Below are 27,985 nucleotides of genomic sequence, written 5' to 3'. Positions count from 1 at the left end.
CTCTTACACACATTTACCTGGGAGTGGGGCCTGCTTCTGAGTTAACACATATAGGGTTGCACTATTAATTTACAATGGAAAAAGCTGTGAGATAGATAAGGCAGTGCGCCACTGTCTTCTTGTCACTGCACAGAATAAAACTGGTTTAATAATCATTTGCTCTCTCCTCAGAAAGTAATTCTTCAATGGCTCAGTACTCCCACCACTCCACATAAAAAGGATGCTTCCTCTTGATTCATAAAGTAAAACACCATGGAAAGCAAGGGATGGCATCCACTCATAAAATATTCCTATTTCACAGAATGCTACTATATGGACACTTTAGCTCAGCATGTCCCTTCAATTGTTTAAAAATGTTGCTTTAGAAAAACTCACCGTGATCTGAAACAACAATAGAATCACTGTGGGGTTTTTTTTAAAAAAAAGAAATGGCTCTGGCATCAAACATGAGAGCAAAATGACAACAGTAATTTAAACAAATTAACAACTGCAGTTACAGAGCAGTGGGACATCTGGAGCCACATATTTTAAAATGCCACAAATGTAAGGATTAGAGGATAACAGCTATTGATAATGGCTGTTTCTTTCAGCTGAAGTCCTCCTTCTCATCCTCTCAGTCTTTGAAGGCAAGACTGATTTGAAGAGATGCATATTTTCTGAACTCAGAATATAGTGAACTCTCTGTAGCAGACAGTGAGGAGAAACCAGCTACAAATTTTACTGATTCCTTAGGGGGCACACCTATTCACACATCAACTGCCAAGTTACTCACAGAAGGCTTACATGGACCTATGACTCTGGGAAGATCTATATGTTCTTTTTATGTGTGAAAGTCTTGCAGATTTAGGCTGATACAGCATCTTTCAGGAATGTTCCCATATATCACTAATAATACTCCACATGTTAACAGAATGTGTGTTTCCACTTAACAAACATATGCCTATCAAGAGCAAAATGTAGACAAATGCATGGTCCCTAAAATAAATGCATGAATCTACTCACAGTTCTGCAAAATTTGTTTTGGAAGTCACAGCTTAATCTTTTACTACATGTAAAATAATGACAAAAGTGACCCCTCTCCTCACTCCCAATGTGTGACCACAGGTAGCCGAGAGTTAGGACCAATGGTCACAGCCCATCAGCCCTTAATGCTTCTTGTGTACAGGGCTTAACTAAGTCCAAGGCCCACCACCACTTGACCAGTTTCTCCGTCCCTTCATCGTCAAGGTTCAGCCCCTCCAAATGGGGTCCAATAAGAAAAAGAGTCCCAGGGTATGAGAGAGAGCCATTCCTTGACCACTGCCTAACAAAGGCCACTTTGCAGCCATGGTTTGAGGAAAAGACACTCCATCTGTGTCTGTGTGGGTACAGTGGTTTGACCATTAGACTACAGTTCTGGAGACCAGGGATCGAATCCCTATTCACCTATGGAAACCCATTAGGTGATCTTGGGCAAGTCATACTCCCTCAGTCTCAGAGAAAGGGAAACCCCCCTCTGAACAAATCTTGTCAAAAAATGCCAGGACCTCACTATGCAAAGGGATCCTGCAGCACCTTTGAGCTGAACTGAAAGATACACATCAGTAGCATGAGCTTTTGTAGACTTGAGCCTACTTCCTCAGATGCATTTGGTTCTTGGTTCACAGCTTATGGTCACCAAAAGATGGAAACCACTTAAACGCAGAAAACACACCAAGGCAGAGCACTCAAGTCTGAAGTTAGAACCAGCCCTGCCATCTCTGAACGCTATAATTGCTTGCAGCCCTTTTCAAGTGGCCTGTCAATTTATGGCAACCTCATGCATTTTTTCCTAGGCAAGGAATCCTCAGAAGTGGTTTTGCCAGCTCTTTCCTTTAAAAGATTGCCTACAGAACCTTTGGCAGTCTCCCATCGAGTACGAACCAGGGCTGAGCCTGCTTAGCTTCCAAGAGGAGACAATATCTGGTGCCTTTAGCATTTTTAGTGCATCCAGGCCACATCAAAATCCTACGAACAAAAGAAGAGCCAGCTGGGAGGGCCCAGAGCCAAGGCCCTCTCTAGTCCTGCATTTCCTTTGCATGGTGGTCAACCAGACAGCCAGGTGAGGGGAGTGAAAGGCCAGGCTCCCTCCCCTCTTTGTCTCCCCTGGCCAGAGGAACCAGGCCTCCTCCTTTTCCAGGACATGTCCTCCATTTGGAGCATGACAAAATGGCATGAATTTACACTCCCATGAGTGTTTTTACCTTTTGTTTGACAATGGCCTCCATTTTTCTTGAATGGCTTACATTTTGCAGCGCAGTGCTCTCCTTTGTGGTGATGACATCTGCTCACCCTGCTCTTGGCCTGTCTTCAGACCTCCTCTTCCTGAGAGGTGACTTTAATATTAGCTCTGCCCACTCCCTCCCTCCCTCCCTCTCTCCTCCGCCAGGGCACCAACTGGCACCTGAGGAGGGCTCTTGGGCTGGAGAAAGGGCCCAGGAAGGCCTCCATCTTTCTCAGGCAGCCTGGCAGGGCTCCTTTCAGGCGCTGCTCTCGCTAGGAAGGAAACGGGGTGCCTACAGCAAGGAATGCTGAGACCCTTTCCTGGCACAGCAGCGGTTGGAGCATTGGGGTTAACGAGGGTCAAGGCCCAGCACTTGGCCACTCCTGCCTTCTCTTCAGCTCCACAGCACCCCAGGCCCAAGAAGACCAAGCATGCGTCTCTGGGGATCCACACTTGACAGCCAGGGGACGCCATTCGGGAGGGCAGAGGGCTGGGGCCCCAGGGGCCTCCCTGGCCAGAAGTCCCTCTCTCTCAGCCTCGGGGGAGGGCCAGGGCAAAGCCCCCTCGGGACACCCCTGGCCCAAAGGAGGCCCCATAAGGTGGAACCCACCCGAAGGCCCACAACAACAACAAGGAAAGAGGCTCGGAGGAGAGGCTTTTGTGGCTGAAGAGAGGGGCATGAATACTCTGAACAAACCGAAGGCGAGAGCGGGAAGAGAAGGAGGGCAGGCGAACGAAGGCCCGGGGAGCCTTGGCTTGGCCCCGCGGCGCCTGAGGGCCGGAGCCGCTCTCTTTGGCGCCGTGTGCCGCTTCCTGCTGCTGCCTTCAGGGCTTCTTCCGGGAGAAGACTGGTCCTTGAGAAGAGGGTTATTTAGACCCCCCCCCAATGTCAGCCACAAAGGCCCTCGGAGCCTCTTTTGTCCTCCTTGATGGCTGCTTTCCATCTTATGCCGCCCCTAAAGCCTTGAGCCCCTTCTCCCCGGGGTTTCCTTGCCAGCTTGGCTCAGAGGCCGGGGGGCTGAGAGAGTGTGACGCCTCCCTAAACCCCAGGCGTCGCCGCAAGGCAAGGCCGCCCAAAGCTAGCGCCAGAGGCGTGCTCCCGCTCCAAGTGGGAGGCTGGGCCCCCTCCTCCTGGCCGGCCGGGCAGGCGGCGGGAGAGCCCTCCCAGAGGCCCCCGGCGGGGCAGCAGGTGGCCGCCAAGGCAGGCGAGACAGAGGAGGGCCGGGAGGGGGCCAAAGCGGAGAGGCGGCGCCTTGTTACCGTGGCATCTTCTCCGGCGTAGTGGCTGATGACCCTCTGGCCCCCCGGGTGCCTCCGGACCCACTGGCTGATGTCGTAGACCTTCCGCTCCACCACCAGCCACTTGTCCGCCCGCAGGTTGTGCTTCTGCACCTCCTCCCAGGAGAAGGAAGGCATCGCCGAGGCCTCCCGAGGCTGGCCGCCCTCCTCTTCCTCGCCTTGCTCGCCGCCTTTCCCCATGGACCAAGCCCCGCCGGGCTCCCAGCTGCGCTGGGGACGGTGCCGCTGGCGAAGGGAGCCGGCCTCCTCCTCTGGACCAGCAGCGCCGATTCAAACCTCCTCTTTGTCTTGCTCCCTCCCCGCCTGCCTCTCTCCTCCCTCCGCAGCCCCACCGGCGCCCGCTCGGCTCGGCTGTCTCTAGGCTGCAAGCCCGCCGCGCGCCACGAGCATCACTTGCAGCAGCAGCAGCATCAGTCCCGGCTCTCTCCCTCTCCCTCGCCCCTTCTCTGCCGGTCTCTCGCGCCCTGGATCCTCCAGGAGGAACCCGGAGTAATCAGCAGAGTCCCTCCTCCAATCCCAGCCCGACCCTGGCCGAAGGGAGGCTTGCCATTGGCTGCCCGCCCTCTTTCGAAGGAGCCGGCGGGGGATGGCTGGGTGGGTGGGTGGCTGCAGTGCTGAGGGGGGCTTTCTCTAAGGAAGGCAAGCAGTGGAGAGGGGGTAGATTAGCCTCCTCCCTGGGGCCCTTCTCCCCCCGGATGGACGCTGGCTTCTCCCCTGGGCTCCTACAGGACAACTCTCTCTCTCTCTCTCTCTCTCTCTCTCTCACACACACACATATAGAATCGTACAATCCTAGAGCTGGAAGAGACCGCAAGAGCCATCCAGTTCTACTCCATTCTGCCATGCAGGAACTCTCATTCAGAGCCTCCCTATTGACAGATGGCCATCCAGCCTCTGTTCAAAGATCTCCAAGGAAGGAGACTACAACACTCCACTGTCGAACAGCCCTTACTGTCAGGAAGTTCCTCCTAATGTTGAGGTGGGATCTCTTTTCCTGTAACTTGCATCCATTGTTCTATTGTGTCCTGTTTTCTGGAGCAGCAGAATACAAGCTTGCTCCCTCCTCAATATGACATCCCTTCAAGTATTTAAACAGGGCTATCATATCACCTTGAAGGTCTTTAAACAGAGGCTGAATGGCCATCTGTCAGGGATGCTTTGATTTCGATTTCCTGCATGGCAGAATGGGGTTGGGTTGGATGGCTCTTGTGGTCTCTTCCAACGCTATGATTCTGTGATTCTACCTCTTAACCTTCTTTTCTCCAGGCTGAACATCCCCAGCTCCCTAAGGCCTTCCTCATAGGGCCTGGTTTCCAGACCCTTCACCATTTTGGTCACCCTCCTTTGGACATGCTCCAGTTTCTCAGTGTCCTTTCTGAACTGTGGTGCCCAGAACTGGACACAATATTCCAGTATCTCTCTCTCTCTGTGTCTGCCACAAGAGTGACCAGATGTCATAAAATGACATCTAAAACGTCATTTTAGAGTCCCCATCTTATTGGGGGCAATTAGCGTACACACATAAAGACATGGACTTGCTATAACCCCTTTTTAAAAAGAGGCATGGCAGAAATGTAGGGCGTTCAAGAAAAAGGGAGGACAGGACCCAAGCAAAGCTAAGAGCATTCCTATCAGAAAGGTAAATTTGCCGCCTTGAGTCTCTATATTAAGAGAAAGGCGGGATATAAGAAAATAATAATAATAATAATAAATTATAGCTGCTTAATCACAGGCTCTAAATGGAGGGCTTTCCAAGGGACATGGAAGACGCATTTTGGAATTCCTCCTGGACAGAAGCGGGGAATGGAGGACAGGCCCTGGAAGAGAGGGAAAGTCTGGTCACTCCGGGAAGGGAGGAGGTTTTGAAGTAACCCTTTCCCCTGTAGCCATAACTATATGCCAGAAGGAGAGGATCCTTCTGCCAAGATGAATAGCAACCATAGGGCTGGCTGAGCACCCAAAACCCCAGCTCCTAAAAACTTGCTGCAGGGCAGAGGTCTTTGTTGGTCTGAATATCAAAGGCCATGAGATTCTCTGGGAAGACCAGTTTCACCAGTTGACGCGTATTAGCAAAACCAATTGGCAGAAGTTGGCAAAACCAATTTGGTAAGGCAGTGTTTTCAAAAAATATTTTTATTAAATTTTTTCTACACACTAAAATACATAATATTGTATGTCTGTTATTTGTACATATTTACATGTTACTTCCTTTTGTCTTTACCTATTTTGTATACTATACATCAGATTAATGTTACTTTCTTACCCCAAATTAACATTTAAATGTACTTCACATGTGTATTACCGGTAAATATAAAACTTTTTTTTTTTTGGCCTCCTTTCCCATCTTAATATAATCTTATCAATTTTTTCCCCAATTCCATTTTTTTTTTACATCTTTAAGTAGATTGTGATTTAGTTTAAGGAGTTGTCAAAAATAATACTGCCATGTGTCCCTTTTTCTTCACTCAAATAATTTATCCATGGTTTCCAATCCTGTTCGAATTTCTTTATTATCTTTTATTTATGTAGCAAGCCAATCTGCCCATTTCCATACAATCGTAGACTTTTAAAACCCATGAGTCCAAATCTGGTATTTGTTCTTGTTTCCACATTGTAGCTAATAAAAGTCTCACTGCACAAATCATATAAAATAGTAATTTTCCATATCAAGACATCCCTGTTTGAGTCTGGAAAATCTGTATGCAAAGAAATCTTGTAGCACTATAGGTTTTTCAGACTATGTGGCCGTGTTCTGGAAGAGTTTATTCCTGACGTTTTGCCAGCATCTGAGGCTGGCATCTTCAGAGAATACTGGCACTTCACTTCCATGCCAGCATTCTCTGAAGATGCCAGCCACAGATGCTGGCAAAACGTCAGGAATAAACTCTTCCAGAACACGGCCACATAGTCTGAAAAACCCACAAAAAAACACAGATGCCGGCTGTGAAAGCCTTTGACTTCATATCTTGTAGCACCTCTGAGACTAACTGAAAGAAAGAAACGGAGAGCATGAGCTTTCATAGACTTGAAAGCCTACTTCCTCTGAAGCATGTTAGATGCATGACAATTCAAGCATCCCATTGCCTTCCTGTGACTATCCCCCCCACCCTGAACTTAGTTCCTTGCACCGTATCAGAATCTAAATGTGGTGGCATACTGCTTTGTTATTTCTATTTTTAAAATCAAGGCCCTCCACATTGCTATAAGATATACATTCCAAAAAGCCATCCTTGATTTGCTGTTTTATATGAGGGACACCACTTCACTACACCATCGTATTTAGAGGGACTTGAGCATCCGTGGATATTGGTACCTGGAACCAACCCCCAGTGGACACCAAGGGCCCACTGTTGTGGTTTGCTGCTAGCTGCCTTCAAGTCGACCTTGACTCATAGGGCCCCTGTGAATGAGATGTCTCCAAGCCCCTCTACCTCTTTGCTAAGTCCTGTGGAGTCAGGCCCATGGTCTCACAAAGCTGAGTCTATCCATCTGGTGTGCAATCTTCCTCTCTTTCTACTGCCCTCTACCATCCCCAGCATCATTGCCTTTTCTAATGAGATGTGCCTTCTCATGATGTGGCCAAAGTACAACAGCCTCAGTTTAGTCATCTTGGCTTCCAGGGAGAGTTCAGTCTTGATTTGTTATAGGACCCAATTATTTGTCTTTTTGGCTGTCCATGGTATTCTCAGCACTCTTTTCCAGTACCACATTTCAAATGAATTGATTTTCTTCCTGTCCACATTTTTCACTGTCCAGCTCTCACATCCATACACAGTGATGGGGAATACCATGACTTTGATGATTCTAACTTTAGTGTTCAGCTGTATATCTTTACACTTTAGGATTTTGTCGAGATGTTTCATAACTGCCCTTCCCATTCCTAATCTTCTGATTTCTTAACTGCAGTCTCCTTTCTGATCATTGTTTGATCCAAAGAATAGAAGATCTTTAACAATTTCAATTTCCTCATTATGTACGTTGAATGGATCTATGTACATCCTCTGTGGCCCACTGTACATGAATACAAAAGTATTGAGATATGATGGAATATAGTTTTTGATTACCTGACTATTGAAAGCTCATTTCACCAGAATTCTGTTCCTTGAACAGTGGATAGGAGCTCAAGTAAACAGAACTCAGGCAAATATAATGCTTTGATTCCCCTTGTATGCAGGCTTTATTTGGATTCCACCATTGTCCACTTTTACCAGGGACAAAATGTGGAACAAATTCAAGACCAAACTGTAGGACAACTGCAGGACAAAACTCAGCCCAAAATGTAGGACATTGAAGAAAAATGGTGGACCTTAAAATGTCCTACATTTTGAGCTGAGTTTTGTCCTGCAGTTGCCCTACAGTTTGGTCTTGAATTTGTCCTACATTTTGTCCCTGGTAAAAGTGGACAATTATGGCAGCCCCACCTCCAGCTTTGAGCTTTTTGGTTGTATTTTATTCCCATCCTTTCTATTATTCCGTACTTCCCCATCCTGCTGACTTGAATTTATTTTATTTTCATTCTTCCTTTAAAGTATATCTTGTTTTCTCCCATATGAGTCCCAAAGCAGCTTATAATAGAAGGTAAAACAAAATGTAATTAAAACAACATTTATTTATTATATTAAAAATATCTCTATCTTGCCCTATTTTAAAAGATATACAAGTGAAATTAATACTAGCAGGTTAAAACAATAAAAATAATTTAGACTAAAATTTTATTAAACACATAAACATGCTAGACTGGGTTATAAAGACTGGTTTTACAGTACAGTACAGTACAGTCAGCCCTCCATATCCACGGATCCTGCATCCATAGATTTAACCAGCCACAACTTGAAAATACAGTCAACCCTCCATATTTGCGGATTTGATATTTGCGGATTTGATTATTCACGGATTTCATTAATATGTTCTCTCTAGGACTGTCTAGGTCCTCCAGTGCAACTCTGTGGTCAACTTTAACTAAAAGTTGCACTGAAAGACATTTGTAGCTACTCCAGTGCCATTCTGTGGTCAGTGTAAGTTGGACATTGACCACAGAGTTGCATTGGAGGACCTAGAGATTCCTAGAGAGGTGTCCTCTCAGGTAAAAACATGGTGTTTGTTATTTGTGGTTTTTCTATATTCATGGGGGTCTTGTTCCCCTAACCCTAGCGAATATGGAGGGACAACTGTATTATCTTCCCCAAAAAAGAAAATTACACAAAGCAAACCTTGATTTTTGCCATAAGGGACATCATTTTATTTATTTTATTTTATTAACGGTATTTATACCCTGCCCTTCAGCCCTAAAGGCTATCAGAGCGGCTTACAATTATTATTTTTAATTAGACAATTCCCTGTCCTCTGGCTTACAATCTAAAAAGACACGACACAAAAGGAGAAGGGAATGTGGTGGGGAAGGGGATCAGGTCCGGCAGTTCTTCCCTCCTTCTGATTTTATAATGCCATTGTACATGATGAGACTTGACATCCACAGATTTTGGTATCCATGGGATCTACTGCAAATCAGTGAGATGCAAAGTCTTTAATAAATACTGTATCAGTGTTTTTACTTGGCCCCTTAATTAAATGAGCTTTGCCACCAATCAGGCCTCCAAAGAGAGGGCATTCGACAGCTGGAGTGTTGCAGCTGCGAAGGCCCTCTCCCATGTTCTCACACTTTGTATTGCCCCCACTGGTGGGAAACAGAGAAGGGCACCACTGCCAGCAGGCCACTACCCCAGGCACATATAGGAAGAGGTGCTTCCTAATTTCTGCATACAGAACAATTTTTTTAAAAGTTAAAACAATCCAGTAAAAAACTGAATTGTACAGTACTTTATCTACAGATCACAATTTCAATACCAGAACAGACTGCACCGTTAACAAACCAGGATTGTTCCTTTGCCAGGTCTTTGGTTCTAGCTGTGCCCATGTGGAACAAGCTTTGGGACACACTGATCGTCCTCTCACCCATACACCTGTTATAGTGAAATGTAATTGATTATAGTTCCTTATCTTTCTAGGATTAATATTCCTTCTTGATTGCCAGATATGCACTAGTAATTGTATATATAATTATACAGTATCTGTAATATTTTTGATAGTTGTATGCTACTCTATATCCAGTGTTTTCTGAGTAGCATACATTTATACATTATATAAGTGAAAAAAATGTATGGATAGATATTTTCAGGAAGGGAATCTGGGAAATGGAAGCAGATACTGATGAAAACACTTTCGGTTCGAGACCTCATTGACAAACACACCACAATTACTATTATGAGGATGGTATCCTTCCTAGAGTTCATAGAGAACAAATGTCTGAGATTGCTCATCTTCTAAGGAAAATATATATAAGCCACTATTGTCAGCCGCTGTACCAGAGAAATGGAAAGCAGCCATTTGACACCAGTTTTTAAAAAGGGATCCAGGACAGATCCAGGTGGTTCCAGTGATCTATCTATTCTAGGTAAATGGGTTGAAATTGTTAAATATACCATTTATGAAACAGATAGATCAAGAATGGATAATTGCATGAGGGGTAGAGGCCAATTAGTTTGTTGGGGGCCACAGTCCACATGGGCCAGAGAGTACTCCCAAATGTCTTCTTTTTCATCCATGTATGGATATCTTATTGTCACTTGTCAATTTATGATGAACCCCATGAATATCATAGTGTTTTCTTAGAATCATAGAATCATAGAGTTGGAAGAGACCACAAGGGCCATCCAGTCCAACCCCTTGCCATGCAGAAAATCTAAATCAAAGCATCCCTGACAGATGGCCATCCAACCTCTATTTAAAAACCTTTAAGGAAGGAGACTCCACTACACTCCGAGGGAGTGTGTTCCACTGTCGAACAGCCTTTACTGTCAGGAAGTTCCTCCTAATGTTGAGGTGGAATCTCTTTTCCAGTAGCTTACATCCATTGCTCCGGGTCCTGTTCTCTGGAGCAGCAGAAAACAAGCTTCTTCTCCCTCCTCAATATGACATCCCTTCAAGTATTTAAACAGGGCTATCATATCACCTTTTAACCTTCTCTTCTCCAGTCTGAACATCCCCAGCTCCCTAAGTCGTTCCTCATAGGGCATGGTTTCCAGACCCTTCACCATTTTATTTGCCCTCCTTTGGACACGCTCCAGTTTCTCAACATCCTTTTTAAACTGTGGTGCCCAGAACTGGACACAGTATTCCAGGTGGAGCCTGACCAGAGCGGAATAGAGTGGGACTATTACTTCCCTTGATCTAGACACTATACTTCTATTGAGGCAGCCTAAAACCGCATTGCACTGTTGACTCATGTAATACTCAGAGGTGGCAAGGAATACTTAGAGTTTGCATTTGCTTTTCTCTGAAATATATCCTGCAGCACCTGGTATTCCTTTAAGGTCCCCATCCAAGTGCTAACTAGGCCTGAACCCACCTAGCTTCCAAGATCATATAAGGTCTGATACCTTGAAGATATTTAGACTTCCCAGTGAAATGGTGACCAGAAGTTATATTGGATCAATTCCAGTTACTGTTTTGTCTGGTGGATGAAAAAGAAGTTATGGGAAGTTCTGATAATGTGTGTGTGTGTGGGGGGGGAGGTATTTTCACACTTTTTTCAATTGCAGGGTTTGAGGAATCATTTTGATGTGAGTTTTGCTGGAAAACAGTACAATTTTTTTTAAAAAAACAAAAAATGAGCTCAGGTGGGGTTTAGGGGTCTGGTAGAGAGGCTGCAAAGTGGGGTTTGGGGCTGTATGCACTCTTTGGGACACACTTTTCCCACTTCTGACAGATGGACATACCTCTTGCTAAAGAGGTATCAAAATGGCTTCTGCAAAGGCAAGTTCTGAGTCACTACCATTCAGAGCAGTGTTACTAAAAGTGGTCATTCCTGAACCAGTGCTGGTCACTAGTTTACTGGTGATGGTCCTTGGCAAATTTCCAAAAAAGAGGAATTGTACTCATGGGAATCATTGAATGCTGGTTCCTGGCACCCTGGGGGTGGGGGATGGGGGGTGATTGCTGATCTACCCCAGATAAATATGCCTGAAAAACACTGGTTTTTATAGTTTGCAGTGAGTGTCAGCAAGCTTAGAGGTGATCTGCTGACAGAGTTTACTGAAAGGATTTTGACAAAATCCCTCACTGAAGATTCCTGAACAAACTTATGGTGTAAGAAGATAGGTCCTGCTATTGATAGGTAACTAGTTAAAGAGCAGAAAGCAGAAAGCAGAAATAAGTATTTGCAAAAAAAAAAAAGTTATAAAGAATCATGTTCTCCAGGTTTGGACCAGTATTTGTTAAACATGTTAATAAATGGTTAGAGATTAGGCATGAGCAACGAGGTGTCTATGTTTGCAACATAGAATATAGCACAAAATACAGATGGTCTGCCCCAGCATCTTGCCCTTAAAGCCTGGTAGCATAACTGGGAAAGGTAAATACTCTTTCTCCTTTTTCTTTTTGCCAAAGTCTTTAATTTCCAAAGTTAGCCATGCCTTTAGAGAACTGCATGACCCTTAGAGAAAAAAATGTGATGATTATATGTGTTGATGATTATATATTGTGTTCCCAAACCAACCTTGCTATGCAATGGCAAGTCAACCTTCCTGCACCATTCTGCAAAGTACAGAAGTCATTTATTATCTTTGTATAATTTTTTTTTGTATCATTTATATCATCTTTGTATAAATTTAGTGTTAAACATTTTACAGCAGCTTTATGTGAAGCCATGTATTTGTACAGAAAACAGGGCTTATGTTAATCATATTCTGACCTTATGGTTAATGCAAACCATTCAGGGCCACCATTACCTCTGGAATATAGGGAGCTGTTTCCTGTCAGGTCAAAGTCTTTGTCTAGTTATTCCAGTATCTTCAGCTACTCCAGCAGCAACCATCCATGATTTCAGGTGAAGGTCCTTTACAACTCTAACTCCCTATTCCTTTTAACCAAATATGCCAGCCATTAAAATTTCTCATGCCCAGCATGTTCTCTATTACAGTTATTGTCTCACCACAGTTCTGTTCTATATGGTACTGTTTTATACTGTTCAACAGAAACATTACTCACTGTTCATAAACCAACAGATCAGCTCAACACAGAGTTGAGAATTAATTAATTCTCTGTTCTGGGTATCACAAATGAGGAGTTGGAGAAGTTGGAGCATGTCTGGGACGTGGTCTCCTGTTTGTTGGAAGTCTGGTGCTAACATGTTTGATAGTGACCTGAAGCTTACTCAGGATTTTGTAGACAACAAGCTATCCTTGATTGTAATCCTATGATACAAAGTTTTTTTTAAAAAATGAATTAAAACAGTATGCACAGGTCATTATGCAGACACAGAAAATCCCTATGTCCCTTGCTGGACACAGCTGTCCTTTTGGGGTCAGATCCTCCTCTAATCTGAGGGCAAAATTCCAAATAGGAGAGGCAAATCAGGGCCCCAGTAGGATCAAAAGAGCAAGCAATGGACTCTGTTCTTTTCTGATAAGGTTTTATGTGGACCTAGAAACCAATCACCACATCGATTAATTCTATGATCTCTGCAGCAGCCAACATGGGATAACTACCTTGATGGACCTGTTTGCTTATCCCAGCCACATTTTCCACATCAGATAGAGCAATAGGGACTAGTGCTCACTAGAGTTGGTGGGATGGAGGTCAAGGGCAGGTAACTGCAGGTGGAGCCAAGGGCAACTGATCGCTGGCAGAGCTGGGGTCATAATTTTAAAATTATGAGTGGATACTCTGCAACTATCCTGATTTGACAGAGAGTTCTGATTCCTGTATATATTCATGTATAAGTCTAGACATTTTAGTCAAAATATTGAGCCCAAAAACATGGGTTAACTATCCATGGGTTAATGTAAACACTGTACTTTAACATTTACCAAAAAACAAACAAACAAACAAACAAACAAAAAAACCATACTCTTGTGAAAGATGAGAGCTTAATGCCTGTTAGGTGCTTTGGAGCACCTAAAAGAAGCACAGGGCCTCTTTATTTTCTCATCCCTCCAGCCTTTAGAGTGAGCCCAAACAGTTATGCCTGCTGGAATTTTGTAAGTTCTTTGGCATTATTTTTGTTTGCTTCATCCTTTACATTCTTTGTTATATGCCCCTACATTTTACCCTCATTTATCCCGACCACCAACACCATCTGAAAGTGGCTCCTTGCAGGGGGAGTGTCCATCCCTGGCTAGTGGTGCAATAAAGTAATTTTCTACTCTGGACTTAACAGTTTTATAGCAGAGAGGGAGCAGTTATTTAGAAGGTAAACACACAATCTTCCTTATCAGGAATTCCAAAATCCAAAATATTCCAGTATCCAAAATCATCCACATGGTAGCTGAGATAGTGACACCTTTGCTTTCTGATGGTTTAATATACACAAACTTTGCTTCATGCACAAAATTATTAGAAATATTGTGTATAAAATTACTTTCAAGCTATATGTTTAAGGTATATATGGTGCAGTACAGACCACAGAAAGGGGCGGTCTGCAGCCACCCCTTTCCACACCAGGTTGGGGGCAGGGCAGCCTCACCGGCAGCCCAGATGCCCCAACCCGGCGCTTTCCCAGGCCTCGGAGAAGCAGCAAAATGCTGCTTCTCCGTGGCCTGGAAAGAGGTGTCCATGGGGCTTCATGCCCCTGGACACCCCGACAAACGCCACCCAACGCCTTTCTCCTTTGCATTGCTGGTGTGTCCATGTAGAGGCTGCACCAGCGATACACATGCACAAAAGGAGCTCCATTTTTGGAGTTCCTTCCCACGATGCTGAAAGGGCACCCCAAGCACCCTGCAGTAGCGCAGTGATGTCATGCATGCGCTGGTCTGTGTGGAGTGATTTTCAAAGATGATATTAAGTCAATAGCAATGATTTTCAAAGATGATATTAAGTCAGCTATCACTAAAGCCTGATAATTTAAAACTCGTTCAAATAATTGAAAATTATGCCTACCATAACAAGTATGCAAAATGGATAAAATACATTAGGCTTTATTAAAAAGCCATGTTTTGACTTGGTGACAGAAGGCCAGTGTTGACACCAGTTGGAACTCTGAGGGTCAGGTGGGGACATTCATTACTTAATAGCAGAGCACATATTTTTTATGTGGAAGATGCCAGATCTGTTATTTGGAGTCTACAGGAAGAATGATTTCAGACATCAGGGCTGAGAAAGACTGATGCATGATGAGCCATTGAAAGTCTACAAATTTTAGTAAAGATAATAGTAATCTACAGCCTAACACTATGTGGGACTAGATCATAATTTTTCCTCTCCCTGGAATTCATGGCCCTCAAATATTTAACTTTGCCTCCCTCATAATCTTTAAAAGGAATTTTCCAGTATCCACAGGAACATGAGCAAACAAAAATTACCTTTGTAAGTATTTCTGCTTGGGACTAAAGTCTATTCAGGAGGGGTTGCCTTATGGCATACATTAAAAAGCACACATCAGGCTATTTTCCTTGCCAAAGGCTGGTGTCCACTCAGCCCATAGTGATATGTCCAAATTTTTGCTTCTCAAATTTGTTCAGTTCAAATGGTGTGATAAACTGAGGAAAAGGAGTAGTCATTTCTCCTCTATAAATTAATGTTCATTAGACTTCAGGTAATATGACATATCTTAGTTGTATATTTTGTTATCTGTATTACTGTTGAATTTTATAGCTTAAATACAGTGCACAAAGAACTTTGATTAGTGGGTGGTTTATAAGTGTAATCAATCAATCAGTCACAAGGAGTTTCCCTATTCTAAGGTATCCACCCCCCCCCCCCCCCAAAGCCAGATCCAATCTGAAGCATAGCAGCCTTTTTGAATTCCTTGCATTTGATGATGAATGACAGACTTGCCTTACCAGTTGCCCAGTTGTACCATATTGAGGGATTGGGAGGCAGTTTCATGTGTTGTACCTTTTGGTGCAAACATACCAAATTCCACATTTTCAAACCACATTGTAAACAGAAACACAGTTGTGCTTTGAAATTCACACTCCTCCAGATATTGCTGTGGTATTCTCCAGCTTGCTTACCACATATATACCACAGTTCAAGGTCCTGGTTATTACCCCCAAAGCCCTACATGGCTCAGGTCCACACTATTTGGCAGACCGTTTCTCTTGGTATGAACCCGACCCGGACTCTAAGATCCTCTGGGGAAGCCCTTCTCTCTGTCCCAACATCATTACAAATACAGTTGGTGGGGACATGAGAGAGGGCCTTCTCAGTGGCTGCCCCTAGACTCTGGAACTCCCTGCCCAGGGAGATCAGAACGGCTCCCTCCTTGATGGCCTTCCACCGGCAAGTGAAGACCTACCTGTTCACACAGGCATTTAGGGATTTACTACAAGAACAGGCTGGGGTGTTCGATGTTGGACCAGTTTAAAAATTCTTTTCAATGTACTTTTTATTTTATTGTACTATTTTTTATTTTTATTTTTAAATACTGTGAAGCCGCTCTGAGTCCCAGTCCTGGGAAAAGAGAGGGATACATATATATATATATATATATATATATATATATATATATATATATATAATTTTTATTTATTTATATATATATTATATATATATTAAGGGGAAGTGCACACAAAAATGCATACTTTACTAGAAATGTGTAGAAAAAATGCACACACATTTTCTTGTGGACTTAAAAAGTATTAAATCTCAGCATGAACTAGATTAAAGAGAAATGGAAAGTTGGGTCCCATATTGGGAAAAGGTGGGATATAAATTGCTATATAAATATAAATATAAAGTTTACATTTAACATAAATAAAAATAAGTGAAAAATTAGAAACAAAGAAATGACTCCAATCGTTGACAGTCAGCACAGCCATTGGCTATGCTGGCTGGAGATAATGGGAATCACAGTCCTGGACATCTAGGCAGCATCATTTTAAGGAAGACTGGTATATGGCATGTATATGTTCCTCCTCATATGAGGTTGCTATTATAGCAGAACTGTGGAAACCAGAAGTGTCAGTGTACAGCCACAGACAGCTTTAAAGAAATCCTTCCCTTTATAGTCCTGCCGCAATGTCCTTATTTGCTGCCTTTCCTAGAATAGGTATGTGCATGTACTTCTGGTTCATATGGCATTTCCTCCATACAATCTCGGGCATAAAAGAGAAAAATATTTTCAGATGCAGAAAATGCAGTGGTCATGTTGTACCACATCTGCACTCATGTTTAGTGTCACTGTCACCTTCCAAACAATAGTCTTCCATGTAGTGTGGTCCTAATGCCCAGGCTCAGATGAAAACCAATTATAGCCATATACTGAACCTCAACACTATTCTTCTCTGCTCCATTTGCTTCTCTATTAGAAAATCTTTGTAACAACCATTCTCAGAAACCACTGTAGGATGCTTCACAATTCTGCCTTGCTGGTGCCATCAGACATGAAGGCTGTTGCTTAGGTCTGCAAAACTGATTTCATCAGGAAAAAAAAATGACCAATGTCACATTTTCTGGCAGCCTCAGAAAGGACTAGCATTATCAGTGGCATTATACAACCCAACTCTCTGGCATGTTTGGGAGGTATTTGTACCTCTCCCCAATGTCAAAGCCTTCAGTTTGGCACTCACTCTTAAGCCACAGAAAGAAATGGCAAGAGAGGGAATGAAATCTCCATATTTGCTTTCAGGATGGTTTTTGTCGCCAATTAGGCAAAAGGGTACACATTGTAGCTGCAGCTTGGGAAATTAGTCACTATGGACTGGGGTAGTTTTAATTAAACAAAAGGCTCTGTGTGTTAGAGAACAGCAGGGGAAACAGAGTTGGAAGGCTGTGTGTGTGAGAAAGAAGCAGGGGATTACAAATCCAGGCAGGAAAAGCAAGAGAAATAATGAAAGATACAGAGGAGAGAAATAATAAAAGAATGGAAGAAACAGAATACTGAGAGGTTTGTTGTCTGTGAAACAGAAGTTATATATAATCTGGTTATTTGCCATGGGAATGGAGAATTGTCATATACTGTAAGAATATAAAGAGAGACATGCTGGATCAGATCAATAGTCTGTCTTATCCATTACATTGGTTCTCACCCACTGGATAGCTATGAGAAATCTACAAGGAGGATATGAATGAAATATTATCCTCAAACTCTTGCTTCTCATGTGTTAGAAGGCATACTGTTTCTGATAGTGGAATTACTACCTAGCCATCTTATTTAGTAGCCACTGATAGTTTTGTTCTCAATTAATACCCTCCAATACTCTTGTTAATCTGTGCATTGGTCATCATTGCTATATCTTCAGATAGCAAACTCCATAGCTTGATGGTGCACTGTATGAAGAAGTATTTGTCTTGAATATCAGCTTCATTGAATGATAAAGTGTACGGGGCCAGAAAGGTTCTGGATGATGCTCAAATAGAAACTGAGGGTGCCTTGTTGTTACAGATCATGATGGGAATGAAAGAGGCTGCTTGAGACAAAGGAAATAGATTTATTCTATGTGGACAACATATTCAGAGGGGAAACTTAAACAAGTAAATTCTAGGACAGGGATATTGCGAATGAGTGGGGAAGAAGGCAGTATGGACAGAAAGAATTAGAGCAATCTTTTGGAATGTAAAGGGGTCAGGTTTAAATGGAAAAGGAGTCTTTGTGGAAGAGGAAGAACATTAATCGGATACTACCAGCAGTGTATCTGTGCTGGCAATGGTGAGGAGAAAGGAGGAAAGGGCAACTGTGACAGTAGTGAGACACTCACTGCTTCCTGTTTCCCAAAAGCCAGGCTTCTGGCCAAGGAGACAGGATCCACTGAACCAAGACAGTATTGGAAAGCAGGCTTGGAAAATCACCTGTCTTGTGGTATGTTGCTCTGGCTCTGTGGACACTCCAGAAGTCAGGCATTTGGGAAACACCACTGCTGCTTCCTCCTGCATGAGCATGAAGAAAGTGGCAATGCCAGCATAATAGATCATTAGATTAGCTTCATGGCCACTGTTGGAGCCCAGCCGCAGATACAGGTTTATCACACAGGTCAGATCCCATGCAGAAGCTGAATTTAAACTAGAAAAACCCTGTAAAAGGGGGTAAATTTTCAAATGACATTGGGGGTTAACCTGAACAAAAAGTGGAAAAGATTTTCAGATGACATTTGTGTGAAGGAGAAATAATGCAACATTAACCTGAATGGAAAGTCACCAAAACCTGCTCCTTTTTATTTTTGAGAACTTATGAAAGTAAAAAGGATTTGGTTTTGGCAACTTTCCATTTGGGTTAATGTCGTGTCATTTCGCCTTTACACAAACACGTCTGAAAAACAACCTACTTTTTTGGGGGGTTCTCCCCCCCCCCAGACTTTTAAATCCTGTTTTTGTATGGGATTTCAGCAATTTGCCTCCAGGTGATAGTCTTATTCTCCATGAATTTGACTCATCCCCTTATTTAAAACTGTCTATGCTGATGGCCATCACTATATCCTGTGGTATCAAATTTTACAGTTTATCTACATGTTGTCTCAAGGATTTTTTCCCTTTTATCTGTCTTCTGCTTTATTGGATGATTTATACTAGGATGTATAAAGGCCTTGCAGTACTGGCAGGTTTATTTTCAGTCCCCTTCTTCATGATCCCCAAAACAGAATTTGCTTTTTTAAAATTCATTTTCATTGAGCTTTCCATCTCAACCACAAGAATCCTCTCTTGGCCATCAACCAATACTCGTAACTGTATATGGGAGGTTGGGATCATTCACATGACCTGGCACTGATCTGTATGTGTCATTCCTGCTATTTGGAATGATCCTTCTGGAGCTTATTGCAGTCCTTTCTGCTTCTTACCATCCTGAATAATGCGGTGCTGCCAGCAATCTTGGCTTACTCACTGTTCACCTCCCCTCCCATTTAGAGTAATTTATGATGTTTAAAGTTAAAAAGATATGTGGTAGCTTAATGGTTAAGATGCCAATTCTGACAATCAGAAGATCAGAAGGTTGGCTGTTCTAGGCCCAAGTGCTGCACAATGGGGTGAGCTCCTGTCACTAGTCCCAGCTTCTGCCAACCTAGCAGTTCGAAAGCATACAGATGCAAGTAGATAAATAGGTACCACTTCGGTAGGAAGGTAACAGTGTTTGGTGCAGTCATGCTGGCCACATGACCATTGGAGTAGTCCTCAGACAACCCTGGCACTTAGTAATGGAGATGAGCACTGCCCCCCTACAGTCGGTTACAGCTAGACATTCATGTCAATGGACTACCTTTACCTTTAAAGTTAAAAGACATAAATACTATCTAGGCCTCATGATTATCTGTTTTAAATTTGTCCCTTGCTAGTAAGGTCTCATTTTGCTGCTCTTTGCCTCAGTTTCCCAGATTCCCTTGCTAGAAATATCAGTGCTGTGCTCAGTACCTGCCCCAAACCTCTGCTGGGAGGGCAGATGCAAATAATTCATTCAGCTTGTTCTGTAGCCTGTATATCCTCTTTGCATACTTCTTTAATTCCCTTGTCATCCAGTAGTCCATCCACCCAGCCAATTTATTGCTTCTAATGTGTTAAAGGCATGATAGTGATCTCAATTTTAATACCACTTCTGTTAATCTGAGGCCTGGTCCACCCAGAGCTCACCCAAAAAGATTTGCAAATCACTGAGGCTAGAATAAGTTACTGGTACAAAATAAAAGTTTACTGAATATGTGGAAACTTAATGGATCCAGATGGTGGATCATGTGACAGAGAAGTGGTCACATCATTTCACCTGGCATAAAGGTTCCTAGATCATGGCAGAATGACCTGCCTTGGGACCTAGCTTGACATGGCACAGCTGACAGTTTTAAGCAGAACGGACACAGTAGAACACCTCCCCCTTGTCCCACAGATTGGAAAGAGGGGAAACAAACAGTCCAAATAAGTTTGCACACTTTTAGCCAGGAACTCAGCTTATCTCTGGAATGCTTAGCTGCAAGGTGCTTAGATGCAGGGTTCAGCTCAATTCTCAGATGGTATTCACAGTCTAATTAATATAACCCTTTGAATCCCACATGAGGGACTTTATCACACAAAGCAAAAAAGCAAAATTTTAACAGGATAAAAAACATCTTTGGCTGATACCTCTCACACAACATTGTGCCTGTCCTGATACCTTTCATTACATTTATTTCTGTAGTATAACTTCTAAATGAATGGAAAAACTTGTCAATAGACTCTCAGTCTCACTGCTTTTCCATTACTGTCTTTGTACGATAGGTCCTTTCCACTGCAGTTCCACTTCCCAGGTAGTCACGTGATGTGAGTGGATGTGATTCTGCTCCTTTCCCCCTCTCAGTGATTGTGGCCATGAACAGTTTCCTGGATTCAGCTGCTGTGTGCCCATTCATGCAACAGCTGGCAGCGGCGATTGCTTGCTGTGTGAATGGATACACAGCAGTCCTGTGCTTTGGCAGAGAGAACAAATGGATGTGGCTGTCAGCTGTGATTGCTTGTTCCACCTGTCTCCCCAGAAGGTGAATTTCTGTAGTGCAGAAAACAGATCACATGACCAAAGATCACCAATACACTATCATGGGGGAAAGTGTGATAAGAAATGATGCCAAACCAGTATACTTCAACTCTTAAACTAGCACAGTTGTGATGAGACAGAAGGTTGATGTGATAAAAAACCTAATATTTTATCACACCACCCTCCTGTCCCATCACAACTGTGCTAGATACCATTTATGATTATATCCACTCTCTCTCTCTCTCTCTCTCTCACTTTCCCTGCCCCAATCAGTTCTATGACTACAGAATCATTGTTTGCAAATATGGCCTTCCTGTTTGTGATCCTATCCTTGCAGTGCATTAGATGTCAATCAATCAATCTTTATTGATTAGCCCGTAGGCCATCTCAAAGTACCACAAGATAAAAAAAAACCCAAGATAAAATTCTATATAAAGCTCTGTATAAGACTCTATATAAAAGTTATATAGAAGAATGTGAAAGTAAAATGTATAAACCGGGATAATTGTGTGCTTTGAGTTTAAATAAAAGATTCATGTGTGCCTTTGCTCTAAGTGAACTCCTTTGGTGATGGCATAACCAGGATCCATTCTTACAAAATAATACACCAAGGTAGAAGAAGGTCTTCACTTGTTCTATTGCCTCTCCCTCTAGTTGCCATCTATGTCTTTGCTGTCTTTTACCAAACACCACTACCTTTAACGTAGATTTGTTAATGGATAAAAAATTATCCTGGCAATAACAGCTGAATCTTCTTAACAGATGTCAATTAATATGCTTGAGTTTTACTCTGAATGGTGGAGGAGCTATCCAAGGTGCTGACTCTATTTTGGGGCTAGCCTTCAGCAGCTTAATGAGCTCCTTTGAGTTTGGACTGAACCCTGGGAACAATCACTGCCTCACTGATGTTGAGCCACCAGCTTCCATTCCTCAGATCTCAAACGGAAATTTCCTTTCCTAATACTCTGTGCAGGGAAAGAAAAAACATTTCTAATTTAACAACAGGTGTTTTTCTTTTTCAGGATTTTCTTACTGCAAATGCAGTGGAATCCCAAATAACAATCTTACAATAGTAAAGAGATCCACCGGGGAGTATACTGTTTGCAAATTAATTGCTCTTAAGTTGTTTTTATTTCTTGATTCCTACTAGTCTACACATAAATGTGTTCAGTCTGTCAGAAATATAAATGCAGTTACTGACTGGCCTCATCCATCAGCTGGGCCAAAAAGATCACAGGACATAGCTTGGGATGGGTTTTCAACTTTTAACTGGACCATCTGAAAGGAAAACAGTATTTTCTTTTTATATGATTGTATGATTCCCTCTCTAAGAACACCTATCAACAGCACCTCCCCTCCCCCAAAAAACATTGTTATGAGCAAGATGATGGACACCGTAGACCCAAACAGGTGTCTTTCATAAAGCAAGAATTCATAGTCATCTATTGAAGCTAAATTGTGGGAAACCCACATCGAGGAGGACTTTCACCATCTCGGCCCCGACCCTCTGGAACTCGCTGCCCATAGAGCTCCGCTCGGCCACCTCCCTGGTTCAAGAAGGAATTAAAGACCTTCTTGTTCAAGTTAGCATTCCCGGATACAGGCTCCAGTTAGTCTCCCCCCCCCCACACACACAGCAGTGGCAAGCTGGCCAGAATTGGTTTTAATGTGGGTTTTTAATGTACTTTCTTTTTATTGTATTTGTAATGTTGTATTATGTTGTGCACCGCCCTGATTGTAAGAAGGGCGGTATAACAATAAAACTTTTATTATTTAGTTATTATTACAAGAAAAAGTTATTTATAAACTTCATAGTTGAATGATAGTATCTGCCACACAGCTGAAAAGGAACTTAGACAAACTCGTGGATAATAAACTTGTCAGAGTCAGCATATTGTAGTGATTTGAGTTTTGAACTTGGAATTTGGGGACATGTCATATATGAGTGAAATGAAACAATCTTATCTCATTTTCACAGTGAGCAGTCCAGATGATGTATGAGACAATTTGGGCCAAAATTCAAGCCTTTCCAACACCTCAGGGCTTTAATACAGAGGAAGAAAAGTGGTGATTTACTCTAGATTTCAGTGAATATTTGTGTGTGTATGTGTGTGTGTGTGCATGCATGCATGCACACACGCATGCACGCACACACACACATGGGTTGTGCTCCATAGTGACATCAATGTGGGGCTGGGGGTGGGAGGAGTTAGGTAGATAGGACTGGTTGGGGCCAGCAAGCCTGGTGTGTGTGACAATGTTTTTCTACATCATTGTATGTTCAGCCATTAGATCAATGGTAAGGGAATTAGACTGAGCTATCGTCTCCCTTTTCTTCCCCCCACAAGTGTTGCATTTGTTTTTACTACCATGCTGATGTCACTTCACTGGTCTGTTGAGTGTGTGGTGGACCAGAAAAATGTATTAAAAATATTTGTATTGTGCTTTATATCCAATAATACCTGGGCAGGACTTTGAAAGTAAAACAATGTTAGACACTTTAACACAATTATATCATATTTTATGTAAATATCATTTGGAAATTAATAATCTATCATTAATAATCTATCAAGCAATTTGTAAAAATGGACTGTTCAGCCAACAGTATCAAAAGTCTGTATTTAGTGTTGATATGTAGGTGTACAGTAATATTTAATGTTAGTATTTTTTGTTAAAGGTATAATGGTATACCTTTGTAATGGCATAGAATATATTTGTCAGAGAGTATACAGAAGTCAGACTTATGTGACCATTTTCCTCTTAAGAGATTCATATCTGAAGCTGTGCCAGAATCAGAGTGCAGATACGCCTCAGTTAATGAAGTAGATGCATTCCTGGACAGTGATTCTTTAGAGGCAGTAATAACACAGAGACTACAGGGGGAACTTGTACTCTCTATATCACAAAAAAGAATACTTCAGCATGCTTAAGAAAATTTGTTATTCAAAACTAACAATATGTACATGAGAAAGTTCAAGGAAGTTTTCCATAATTATAAAAAAAACAAAACATTTTGAACCTTTTAGAAAGCACTTGAATCCTTCTTCCAAAGTTATGATTTTTTCTTTGACCAGCCTTCATTTTTCTTAGGATTTCCATTTTGGTGGACATAGATGTATCCTTTTTTCAAAAAACATGCTGGGATAGCAGGCATGGCAGGCTTAGCCTCTTTCCATATTATCTTTTCTCATGTTTGTTTTGTCCTAATTGTTATGCAAGATTAACTTCAGCAGCATAAAATTAAATATAACTGTGCACAAAAACAGCAACCTAAGATCATTTGTTGTTAAGTGCTGTCAAACTGACCCTATGAATGAGGGACCCCCAAGTCACCATATCCTCAACAGCCCTGTTCAAGCCTTCCTACTGCTTTCTCCCTTACCAAACATTGTTTTTTCTTCTCATGTCCAAAGTATGACAGTCTTCATTTAGTCATCTTTTTCCCCTAGGGAGAGTTCAGAATTCATTTGTTCCAGGCCCCAAAGTAAATCTAAAAACAAACAAACAAACAAGCTAGACATTGTGCAGCTGTGGTTAATTCCACTGAAATATAATCATCCTGTTAATGCTTGATGGCAGAAAGAACAGAAAGGAATAAGACAGGCATAACAGATGAAATAAATGAACAAATGAAAGACAGTTCTAATGAGCTATAAGTATAAATGTTTTCTATTATTTATGTCTCTATGTTTCTTACCCCTCTCTTCCATTAAAAAAACTCCCACAGTAATTTACAAAGCATAATTACAGTACTCCCATCCTTGTACTTAGAAATGTTACTTTTTTGGATAGCATTACTAGAAGCCTTGCCGGTTTAGGGATTCTGGGAGATGTGACCCCCAAAGTAATGTTTCCAAGCTCTGCTTGGACTGAGAACTTAAAAAACACAGTATGAAAGGAAAAAGGAATTGGATGGAAGAAGAAAAACAACCTTGGCACTGATTCTTAGTCATTGGCCTGTTACAGACTGCCAAAATAAAGCTGCTTCGGGTCTCTTTGGAGGTATGCTATTTAAATGATGCATGGGTCCTAAGAGTCCGGAGGTCGCACCAAAGCCACACTCCATTCCTAAGCACTGGAGTGCAGCTTTGGTGCAGCTTCTGGATTCTTAGGATGCATGCATCATTTAAACAGCATACCTCCAAAGAGACCCGAAGCAGCTTTATTTTGGCAATCTGTAACAGGCCATTATGTTCTTAGACTTAAGGGATTCTTTCCATGAGGGAAGAGCAAAACAAGCTTCTTGCATGCTCTCCAACTGTCCTGATTTAGCAGGGACAGCCCCAATTAATCATCTGCCACTCCAATTTTTCAGCTACTTTTCCAATATCTGTTTCTCTCTCCTCCTCCTCCCACTTTCTCCCTGTGTTAACCTGACTCAGTTGTTGAAAACTGAGTTCAAAATGTAAACGTAGTTTGTACTCAGTTAACTCAGTGGAGGAGACGGAATCTTGCCCTTCCCAGTAGGCTCTGACAAAAGCAAAATGCTGCAGTCTCTCCTCACTTGTGTGCTCTCCCTCAGTAATAGCTTTTGCCATCTTGACCATATTTTGATGTTGCTCTGCCACACCTGTCCTGCTTTTCACCTGTGAGATACTGGAGGGTATCTACTTGTCATTCCTCCTTCTCTGGTTGACTAATAAGGCAGAAGCTGTTTTTTTTTTTTCTTGCCATGATGTTCTTCCTAGGAGGCAAACAGCACAGTCACCCAGCAGCCTTCATTCCAAAGGCAATGATGAACTTAGAGAGTGGCCTTCCCATTAGCTCTTCATTCCCAGGTCACTTGCTGTCAGCTGGAGCAGAGTGTTCTTTTCTGGCAGGGAGCAGCTGAACAAACTCCATTCAGCTGGTCCTTCTTTGGCAGTCAGGGCACTGCTATCAGACCCAGCAACAAGATACATATTTCAGCTCAGGAGAACAACAGCTGCATAATACTGGTATTTGTACTTTGGTGAGTGTGGTGCAAACTGTCTAGCAGCAGCCCACTGGGGTTGGTGGGTGAAATGTATGCAGCAGATCTCTTCCTTGATCCAGGCCAGATTTGTTATAATGTCCTGGTCAAAGTGTAGAAAGTTCATCCCAGGTGAACTCCTGGGAAGGCTAGAACCATTAGACCGTGGCTTTGGACAGAGAAGAAACCAAAGAAGTAAGGATGGAAAGAATATTTGAATGCTTCAGAGGAGGGGAAAAAAACACCCTGGTTGCATCTCCTCTCCTTCCTAATGTTATGTAGGGGCTGGTGGGAGGGGAAGGCAGCTACAGACTTCAAAATCCCTGGCTGTCTTTACCTCTGTCCCCCCAAGTCAAGTCATGCAGGGCTAGCCAAGGGGAGGAAAGCAGCTATAGTCTTCCAGATCCTTGGCTGCCTAGTTTTTGAAGACCTCTAGCAATGGGGAGAAAATTGATTACGTTATTATTTTTTCCTTGCAGGAATCAATAATTTAACACAGCACATCCCTACTACAGAATCATACAGGCTACAGCCTTTAAGCAGCTAATGAGTCTGCATTATTACTTTGAAGAACTCCAGGTTTCTAGACACAACAGAGGGATGGAGGGTGAGGTCATCCGAGGTGAAGTCAATGGCTTCCAATTTGCTAGACAACCTTGTCTGTTGCAAGTTCTGAGTTAGGCATGTGGCCTTTCATGGATGTTTTTACAATCCTCAAGTCTTCGACACTTCCCAAACCACACTTTCTCTGATTTAAAAACAAAAAGAAAACAAGTTAATTGCCTCTTCCAGAAACCTCTAGGAGCTGCAATTCAACATTTAAATAGAATGCAGGTCCTACTTCCTCTGTTTAGTGTTGGAAAAAAAAAAGACAATTAAAAAAAACCTCTAGAAATGATGACCAGCCACTTCTGGTTTCTTGTTTTTATTAATGGGGTCTCTGTGCATCAGGAGCTGAATTTTTCCACTTGCCTGCCATGGTTTGGAGTGTTCACAAAAAAGGGCACGACTTCACTTACCTGTCATTTGTTGGGCATTTCATATGTTATAAAGTACTGCAGGTAAATTATGAGATACATAATGGTATGTTAATTGCTAAAACCTGTTCGCACATTCCTTATTGGTTAATGAGCAGTTAGAAAGTAGCTGAGATGCCACTAGAGGATGCAAGGGCAGTCTCTTAGGAACATTTACATTGGGGTCAGGGAGAAGTGGGCTTCATGAGAAAAGGGGGGGGGGAATAATGTTTTGCTAACCAGTTTTGCTAACAAATAAGGTAGCCTGCCAAGGTTCTGAAATTGTGTGTACTTTAACTGTGCTTTACTAATGCTCCCTGGTTAGCTTTGACAACAAACATCTTTGGTGAACATCTCTAGTTACCGAATAAAGGTTTTCTGAACTAAGAGGTTACTGTACTTAACAGTGTGTCCTCTGGAGGATTCTTGACAGTGTTGCCCCTGGCAGGAAATTGGTCCAACCCTAGTCTAAGAACTTCTTACATCCCATTGCTGTCTGGGAACTGTGAGCTGCATTTGGAAGTGCCCCATCTGCTGAAATAGTTGGACCACCTCTGTCTAGCAGAGACCAGCCTGGCCTCCAAAGAGCTCAGGGAGAGAAGCTGGGTGGTTATCACACTGTTCTATGTTTAGAGTAGAAAGTGTACAAACACTGCTTTTCATGATGCAGCCTTTTTGAGTGCCATATAGAATTTACACTGTCTAGAATGGACAGGAACCAGTGTGGTGTACTGGTTTGAGTGTTGCACTACAACTCTGGAGACCAGGGTTCGATTCCCAACTCGGCCATGAAACCCACTGGTGTTCTTGGGCAAGTCAGACTATTTCAGCCTCAGAAGAAGGTAATGCCAAACTTCCTCTAAACAAACCTTGCCAAGAAAACCCCATGATAGGTTTGTCTTAGGGTCACCAGAAGTCATAAATGACTTGAAGGCACATGACACACACACAGAATAGAAAGGTGATTTTAAAGAACTTTCTTCCTCACGTTGATGTTTATCACACTATACTCTTATAGTGCTACTATTCCACTTTGACTGCTCTAGCTG

At 42.6% G+C, this 27,985-nt stretch overlaps 2 protein-coding genes across 4 annotated transcripts in view; one reads left to right on the top strand and one right to left on the bottom strand.

Annotated features, from left to right (window-relative positions):
• The window catches only part of LOC121930482 (acyl-CoA 6-desaturase-like), a 45,511-nt gene extending 41,523 nt beyond the window's left edge, over window positions 1–3,988 (bottom strand). The window contains exon 1 of one of the 3 annotated variants that reach the window (XM_042466867.1): window positions 3,503–3,988. In XM_042466867.1, the coding sequence (XP_042322801.1) occupies window positions 3,503–3,721 (219 nt within the window). In that variant the 5' untranslated portion in view covers window positions 3,722–3,988. Of the gene's footprint in view, window positions 1–2,222; window positions 2,345–2,939; window positions 3,066–3,502 lie in introns of those variants that run through there. The other 2 variants (XM_042466885.1, XM_042466876.1) reach the window with 2 other exon arrangements.
• The window catches only part of LOC121926305 (acyl-CoA (8-3)-desaturase-like), a 575,266-nt gene that overhangs the window by 104,021 nt on the left and 443,260 nt on the right, over window positions 1–27,985 (top strand). The gene's annotated exons all lie outside the window — the stretch shown is intronic.

Source organism: Sceloporus undulatus, chromosome 1 (genome assembly GCF_019175285.1).
Source record: "Sceloporus undulatus isolate JIND9_A2432 ecotype Alabama chromosome 1, SceUnd_v1.1, whole genome shotgun sequence".
NCBI lineage: Eukaryota > Metazoa > Chordata > Lepidosauria > Squamata > Phrynosomatidae > Sceloporus > Sceloporus undulatus.
The sequence above is the reverse complement of the archived record's forward strand: the minus strand, read 5'-3'. Positions and strand labels throughout refer to the sequence as shown.